Genomic DNA, 8,939 nt, shown 5'->3' with positions numbered 1-8,939 from the left:
AAGTCCATCCTGAAAAAAGGACTTGGCATCGTTTTCGCGCTACGATGACCGTAAGTTTATCCAAAAGAATCAAACTTAGGATCACCTCAGCGCTGCGACGATCGTAAGTGTATCCTGATCGTAAGTCTACCCTACAGTAAAGGACTTAGCATCATCTCAGCGCTGCGATGATCGTAAGTGTATCCTTATCGTAAATCTACCCAAAAGTATCAGATTTAGGATCACCTTAGCTCTACAGTGATCGTCGCACCATCCAAAAGTATTAAACTTAGGATCATCGTAACGCTACGATGATCATACGTCTGCATTAATATAAAGTATCAGACCTACGATTGCTCTGTTGAAGAAATTCACGGAGACATATATATATATTGCTTCTAAAATATTGCTAAAAAAACGACACTTGGCAAACAACGGAAACTCTTTACTGGCAACGGTCATATACGTGTATTTGGAACGTCGCTGATAGGTAAACAAGAACTAAGAACTAACATATATCTATATATATAAGCATACAAAAAGTCCTGCTGAAAATTTTATTTGGACTAAATCATATGTGAAGATGTAACTTGACCAGCTTTGGTAAATTTGAAATAATTATAGAATAATTTTTATGAAGCTGACAACTTCTTAATGTATGGATCGCTGTTCTTTCCGAAAATAGAGTGCTGGGACATGTCGGGGGAGTATCTACTGGCGGGGGGACGACGCCCGTATTCCTCCGCCACCACCCGGATGTAGTGAGAAGCGTTGCCACAACACAGTCCCACGTACTGCACGCCCAGGGATTTGGCTTCTCGGGCAAAGTCGGTAATTTCCGTTCGTCCACACGCTTGCCCGGGAAGGTCTAACGGGAAAGCCCTTTGCCCTAATAAAGATGTATATTCAAGTATAAGTATAAATTATACATTAATTATAATATGTAAAATTACGTACAGAAATAATATTTGATATTATCACGCGATACAACTTGGTATGAGGTAAAATTATCACACAGAATGAGCTTAAGCTGCGAAACATGATATGTTTTTCAAGTGAATATAGTCAAACTATTTTCAGCAATATATTCTGGGGTATCAATATCGGTAACGAACTAAAACACACAAAAAAATACATTTGGATATGGTAGTGTTCTTTTCTATCGACTGATACAGGTGAGTGAGTTTAGTTTCACGCCATATATTGCAATATTACAGGCACATCAAGGTGAGGGACACCAGAAATGGGCTTCACTCATTGTACCCATACGGGGAATCGAACCCGGATCTTCGGCGTGACGAGGAAACACCTTAACCAGCAGGCTACCCCACTGCCCCTCGACTGATGCTGGACTTGCCCTCAACGGCTACTGTTCATTCTCAGTCATGCAATCCTTAATATATATTTGTATAATTGATCCGTACAAGCGGATCAGAATTATCGATGGAATGTTCTGTGTTGAAACACAAATCGTGAGAACAATTGTATGCAAGACTTTGTTCAGATTAATTGTAGACTTCAAGGGCTAGACATTGTTTACACTCATTGCAACTGATGATTCTGATATGAAAGAGGAGAGTGTTCTTAACATCTTTTGAGTAGAATGGGCACATACACAATGAGACACGGAGCTCTAAGGCTTTCTTTGTATCAAGGCATTATAAGTCATATTATCAACTGTACAGGTAGGATAACTCGTGAGTAAATGAATGAGTTTAGTTTTACGCCGCTTTCAGCAGTATTCAAGTACGGTACACAGTAGGGTAACAACAAGGCGGTCACTGGTTCGAATCCCACCGGCAATACAGATGTCCCATTATTGCTTCATATCATCTAAAATTCATTTTCGGCCAAGTAAGTAGCAGGGTTTAAGAAAGAAATATCGTTTCAAATCAACTATCAAAACATGTATTGGACACAAGAAGGTCGGGAGTACATTTGGTCTTGAACTGGCCACGCTTACTATGAGAGGCGAGAAATAAGCAAACAAATAAATATACATTCTTATTATTTGTGAGAAATGTTCTTTACCTGAAATTGGATCTTGAAGGGAAATGAACGAAGGATGCTCTGTGCACGTGCGATACGTTACCGGAAGTGCCATGATTGGCCCCTGGCAAAAACAATGAATTTGAATCTTTCATCATCATCATCATAATCATCATCATCATCGTCGTTGTCGTCGTCGACATCAATACTATCATTGTTCATTGTTATGTGTTTCAGCTGTTATACCTTTTAGGATTGCCAGTTAAGGCTCAGTAATATGTACCTTGCAGGCCAGTCTGATCTCTCTAAGGAGAGGCAGCATTGTCTTCGGACCCCGCCCACAGTTCAATCCAACTGCCGCCGCTCCTGCTTCCTCCACCTTGCGGCAGGCGACGTCAAACGCCAAACCGTCTGACGTTTGGTCTTTCTCCAGGCTGATAAGACTGATTGCTGCAGGTAGTCCTAAAGAAAAGAAATGTAGTGTCCAAAGACTTGATTGTTAATAAAATATCAATCACGTCTGAATGTTAGATCTCATCTTCAGCACCCCATGCTTGTAAGAAGCGACTAACGGGATCGGGAGGTCAGGTTCGCTGACTTGGTAGACATGTTCGTAGTCAGTGCTCTCATGATCTCAGTCACTTATGGCATTGACACAATTAAACAAAGACTGTCTTCATATTGCTTGCACATAGGTTATGAACAACAAACAAACTGGAGAGGCACGGACGTACATCATTAGTCTAAAACTGGAGTATTCAGCACATTCAGAACACATTCTTCACGCTCACCGTTTCCATATTTATTAATGCATTCAAGAGCGAGCATGGCCTCCCCCAACTCGCTGAAGGACTCCCCAACAATGTAGTCCGCACCTTCCTCCACCGCCCACTCGATTTGTTCCTGAGAAAAGAAATAGTTTGGTTTACGACACTGTGAGCAAATCTTTGAAGGGTACCTAGAAGTGGAACGCATAAGGAAAGCAGGATTTATGGGTGTAAGCTATGAAAAGTATTCTCTTCACTGTGTTGATGCGAAGACGTCACAAAGGAATCCAAAACTCTATCTGTCGTTATACTTTGAGAATCAAATAACTGAGAATTATGCACAAATCGTGTTTGTTTCGGAGAAAATGGGTCATTTTGTAAATTTTATAGCACGGTCGTCGCCATTTTGGTTTGTGTAAAAATTATGCCCGCGTAATCCGGAAACGAAACATATGAATCATGGACACACGCTGTTAATATATTTCAGCATTAAATTATACTTTAAAACGACCCATATGTGTCAGACGGTGGGTAACCCAGTGGTTAAAGCGTTCGCTCGTCATGCCGAAGACCCGGGGTCGAATCCCCAGATGGTTACAATGTAATATTTCTGGTCGTGATATTGCTGGAATATTGCTGGAATATACAAGACAACATACGTCCGGTGTCTCAGGTTAAACGTAAAAGAGGAAACTTAATCATATCATAGATTCGATTATACGAACTGGTAACCGATAAATAAACACATGATTGCTACCTTCATTTACTTAATGCTTAAAATATGTCTTAAACGTTTGTTGTTGTTGTAAAATGGAATTTCATGATAACTGCATATCATAGACTATATTATTATTTTTATTTATCCAGCATCGAATAACCATCATCGCATGCATGGTATAAGTAACAAAAATTGTACCAATTTTCTTGCGAAATGAGAATGTCTAAGACCTCACTTTAAACATGGCTTCCGTTGTCTCAGAGGCCTCTTATACAAATGAAACGAAATATACAAAGGTATAAGACTACAGTTGAAAGCCAACTAATTAACCGGTATTATTTATCATTCATGTAACAGTCCTTTGTCGATTTTCCCTCCAGGGCCAATTTTCCGAGTGACTAATATAACTACTGTTAATGCATTATGAGTAGTGACAAACTCTCTTGTTACATGCAATATGGCACAAATCCACATACCACACACTCGCTGTGTGATTCTGTTTCAGCGTTCGCTCGTCACGCCGAAGACTCGGGTTCGATTCCCCACATGGGTACAAGATGTGGAGCCGACCCGTTTCTGGTGCCCACGCCGTGATATTGCTGGAATATAGTTAAAAAGCGGCGTAAATCCAAACGCACTCATTCACCCTGAATGCCAGGAAGAAACCATATAACTTGATCAAATGTCAGTGTGAAAGATGAAACAACTGACTGATTTCATTTAGCTTCCGAATGTCCAAATTCTCACTTTAAACATGGCTTCCGTCGTCTCAATGGCGTCCTTGTTATCCCTCCTGTACACCGTCGTGTTGGAGAGATTTCCCGCCATTAACGTCTCGGTGTCGTCTGCTACCTTCCTCGCGATCCGTAACGCGTCCCTGTTCAACCTCTCAAGGTCACCTTCACGTCCGATAACTCTCAGCTTTTCTCTGTGACCGTAGTACTGTAAAAAAAAAGACATGTACTTTGAAAAAAAATGATTTGATTTTTTTTAATAGAAATTTTGAAAGTAGAAGATAATTGCTCAATGTCCTCAAAATATCTCCTGTAGGTGCGCAAATAATCCGGATGGGGGTTGGCAAACGTGGGGTTAAAAATGAGCAACGAGCTAAACCTTCTGGACAAGTTTCGTACAAGTTTAACAATGTGATGAACCCATCAATCAATACCTTCGCCCGGTGGGAAATTGAATATTGGAGACCTATTCTGCTTCTCTAGCGATACGTGTGGGGGTAGATAGTTCATATCTATTCCGCGTATCTTGTAAGACGCATGGAACGTTTGTGCGGCGTAAAACTAAACTCACTCACTATCGTACTTACTCACTCACATGGAACACTCATATACCCCTATACCGTACATGACGTGTGTTTAAACTTATGATTCCCAACACAGGTGGCAAGAAAATGGTCGTTAGTGCAAAGCATAAAACTTCGTCAAATCCATATATAGTTGACATCGATGCATCATACTGCCTGTCAACATTATGCCCACTTCACTTGTCTCGAACTACGGGTGCCATATATTCGCTGGGTAAAAATGTTTCGCTGTAAACGTTAGTCAAGGTATTTCATAGTTTGAAAATGAAATAATATAGCAGAAATGAACCTTTGCTCAAAGCATTACAACACCTTTGCATAACAATTTTACAATTTACACACTTTCATGTTTGTTGAAACAGTGATGATGAAACAGTTGAAAGCAAATTAAAATGCTGGGATTCTATAAGAAACGCATCAGTATTGTCTTTGTGACAATGGTTCGATCCACCTGAATCGGATTATTTCATTTTTTTATTAATATTATTCAGTTTCACATATGAATTGTTCACACTAGTAGAATCGAACTCTATACAGCATTTTACCGTAAATGCCAAACAAACGTCACTTCCGGCATTGACAAACTCTTCGTGGAGACCCTTCACCAGATCCGGTCTTTCAATGACCACTTCCGGTACAAATGCACCGGCTTTCAACAAGCCTCTTCTCTCAAATTCAAACACATATCCCTCCGCCACAACAACATCCTCTTTGTCTTGTAGACGCTGAAGCAGACCTTTGAAAGAGAAATTGTTGATTCAGCAGTCAGATGTGCAGTGGTGTCGGTTTCATCATTGTTGATAGAAATGATAATAAAAATAAATACTGATAAAAACCCATCAGGAGCGCTAATATTTCTCTAATATATAGCAACTGTTGTGTAAGTAGTATTGTAGACCTAAGTAGTCGATATATATATTTGTATGTTCCCTTACTTATTACCATCAGTATATCTGCACCTATAAACGTGTCATCTGACATGCGATAGCGTAGATATAATGACTGCTGGTACTCATGGCGAGTGCCCTACTTATCTAAATCCTAGACAAGTGTTATTGACCTCAAATATGAATGCATGAATGAGTGAGTATAGGTAAGCGCACTCAGCAGTATTCTGCTTGTATTGTGGCGCTCTGTCAATATTCGAGGGCCAGACAATCCACCGATCAACAGCATCGGCATCGATTTACGAAAAAGAGATACAATGACAACCCGAGCCTGGCCACCCGATCATGCCTCTAACGACAAGCATAGGTTACTGAACACCAGCTGTAACCTGGATCTTCACGGGTTTGAATGCACTAAACACACACTGCATTACGAAATGCTTCATAAAACAAGCTGTCAACCAAAACTTCTTATGTCGCATTTTAAAATCATATTCGTGGAATGCATTTATCAGTGTCAAAATTACTGACAACCATTTTCCTGGATATTGTTCTTGCAGCAGAGCGTGGGTTGTTCTTAATGGAATCCAATACTTAAAGGACTAACGATTTAGGAAGATCCGAGTCAGAATGGCCTTCAGCAACCTATGCTTGTCGTAAGAGGCGACTTGCGGGATTGGGTTTTCAAGCAGGTTGACACATGTATTCGTATCCCAGTTGGGTAGATGCTCGTGGTTCGATTATTTCCAGACCGCCGCCATATAGCTGGAATATTGCTGAGCGCAACGGTAAAGGTGTAAACTAAAAAATTGTAATAATTTGCTGGGTGAAAAATAAGTAATCAGGCACTTATACACCATTTATTTATTATTTAAAATTATGGTTATTTATTTTTTAATCGCATTATCAGAATCTGTTGTCTGGGTTTCTGCCACCAAGCATATTCCGCTTGTTTTCACGTGACCTATCCGTGTGTGACGTCACATGCGACCAATCTGCCATATTGCCAGAGATAAGTGCTACTGTAACAGTTATCCAAATCATGTTGTTGCTATCGTTTTTGTAAATGACACGATGGTGTATTCTGAGTATAACCAAACAAACTCAAAGACTAACGGTCTTTGAAAATATGCAAACAAATTACTTCTCATTTATTGAAACGAACCAGTGAGATGAGAGATTTAGACTAGTTTCTGGACTTCCGCACTTGCAGAAAAGGACTGGACTGAAGAGAAAATATAGTTAAGGGACCGCGAGACAGATCATGTGAGTAAATACAACGGAATGACTGCACCAGACAGAACATAGTGTTATTTTATGTGCAGACGAACTAACCTTTCACTGGCATGCTGTTTAGTCGTCGGTGTCTGTTGGTTCAGTAACGTGTTGATAGTGTTGCACTAGTCGGTCGCTCTGAACAAACTGAAGTCTGACACTTGAGTAGGAAGACATGCGAAATAGGTCCAGTTGACAACAAGTCCCCCGGGACTATTGTCAACTATGTAGTCAGTTATATATTGTCCTCCCGGACTATTGATCAGCGATTTCCAATCAATAATTTTGTGTTCGTTTTATGTTTATGTTTGTTTATCTAAACGCCTAAGCTTTTAATTTATCAATGAAGCAAAAACTGCATCCACATATATGATTCAAGAAGTGCTTTCTCCTAAGTGATTGGAATGACCTCATATTCATCGGATTGTGATTTCAGGGTTCACAAGGCTTCGTAGCAAAACGAAACACTAATAACCAGAAAAGAGGAAGCGGCTCTTGGAAATTTAATACTTCCTTAATATTAGATGCTGGCGAAGTTGATTTACTTAGATACTAAACCTAATGGTGAAAATGTTGATGATTCTGATGTTAAAATGAAGATTGATGATAGCTTATTCTTGGAAACTTTTCTGATGAAAGTCAGGGGAAAATCCATGTCTTTTTCATCTTTTCTTAAAAAGAAAACACTAATTAATAATGCCAGTGAACTGGAAATGAAAATCAGTGTGAAGATAGCAAAGATTTTCAAAACATTAATGAATTCCTACAACACGCGTACGAGAGCTTACAAAATGAAATCTGGAACTACATTAAGGAAGAAGCGATAGGGGACATTCAGCTCAGAAACAGAATCTTATGGTACGAAGAAGGAAATAAAGCTACAAAGTCTTTTGCCATTTAGAAAACAGAAATGTCAGTAAATCAATAAACGGTATTACTACGGTAAATTACTTACAGTAAATCACTCTAAATGAACTGAAACAAATTTAGCCAATGCAATAGCTCCAATCGTCACTGACCAACTTGGAGATATTGGAAAAGCAAAGAGACATGAATGAAATATCTCTGGCAAAAAAAAGCATGAAGAACAACAAAAGCCCTGGACATTGGTGGATTTCCTACAGATTTCTTCAAGTTCTTCTGTAAAGAACTAAAGATTTGTATTTTTAGATTTGACAAAGATGTTTTAGAAAAAAACAAGACATCTCTTGTTTTCACTTGTACAACTAAAGCCAATAAATGTAAGACTATTAAAGAACTATAGACTATCATTAAATGCTTTGCATAAATTAATTGGTGCATGTATCTCTAACCAGTTAAAAACCATCATAGATTCTTTGACAGAAAATACCCAGACTGAATTCATACCGGGTAGAACACTTAGTGAAAATGCAAGTTTTTATATGATCTCAGAGAAGAGATATCCCTGGCCTGTTGATTGTATATTGACTTCGGACGAGCACTTGCCAGAGTTTCTTAAGGTTTCATCAACTCTGTTTTGCTAACATTTGATGTCACAAGGGACATTTCTCTGATTTCCTCCCTAATGGGCGGGGTGGCAGGCAAGGTGATCCAATATCACCGCAATTGTGTCCTTTTGTAGCGGTAGCTTGGATGTATGACAAAATGGTGATATAAACGGTATTGTGATTGATGTTCAGGAACATAAATTTGGTGAGTGAGTGAGTGAGTTTAGTTTTACGCCGCACTTAGCAATATTCCAGCTATGTGGTGGCGGTCTGTAAATAATCGAGGCTGGACCAGACAATCCAGTGATCAACAACATGAGCATCGATCTGCGCAATTGGGTGGGAACCGATGACATGTGTTAACCAAGTCAGCGAGCCTGACCACTCGATCCGGTTAGTCGCCTCTTACGACAAGCATAGTGCTGAAGACCTATTCTACCCCGGAACCTTCACGGGTCACACAAATTAGGACAATATACTGATGATACTGAATTATTTTTGGATGGCCCAGTTTGTATACTACTATTGATACCGTTA

The 8,939-nt window shown here is 39.6% G+C and overlaps 1 protein-coding gene across 1 annotated transcript; it reads right to left on the bottom strand.

Moving 5' to 3' along the window:
• Positions 1-409: 409 nt before the first annotated feature.
• Positions 410-7,089, bottom strand: LOC137296966 (betaine--homocysteine S-methyltransferase 1-like). The gene is made up of 7 exons (XM_067828895.1): positions 6,994-7,089; positions 5,317-5,507; positions 4,201-4,395; positions 2,760-2,871; positions 2,252-2,430; positions 2,011-2,092; positions 410-868 (listed from the first exon to the last, which is right to left on the bottom strand). Exons 1-7 carry the CDS (start codon positions 7,004-7,006, stop codon positions 612-614), a joined length of 1,029 nt encoding a protein of 342 aa, XP_067684996.1. The 5' UTR covers positions 7,007-7,089; the 3' UTR covers positions 410-611.
• Positions 7,090-8,939: the final 1,850 nt, after the last annotated feature.

The sequence above is a fragment of the Haliotis asinina genome, chromosome 9, assembly GCF_037392515.1.
Source record: "Haliotis asinina isolate JCU_RB_2024 chromosome 9, JCU_Hal_asi_v2, whole genome shotgun sequence".
Taxonomy (NCBI): Eukaryota; Metazoa; Mollusca; class Gastropoda; order Lepetellida; family Haliotidae; genus Haliotis; species Haliotis asinina.
The sequence above is the reverse complement of the archived record's forward strand: the minus strand, read 5'-3'. Positions and strand labels throughout refer to the sequence as shown.

Excerpts from the sequence above, each read along its gene's own strand:
- LOC137296966 (XM_067828895.1), bottom strand. Across the intron at positions 2,093-2,251 it reads AGATCAGACTGGCCTGCAAG|GGGCCAATCATGGCACTTCC; the intron begins GTACATATTACT and ends TGTTTTTGCCAG. Across the intron at positions 869-2,010 it reads CCTTCAAGATCCAATTTCAG|GGCAAAGGGCTTTCCCGTTA; the intron begins GTAAAGAACATT and ends CATCTTTATTAG.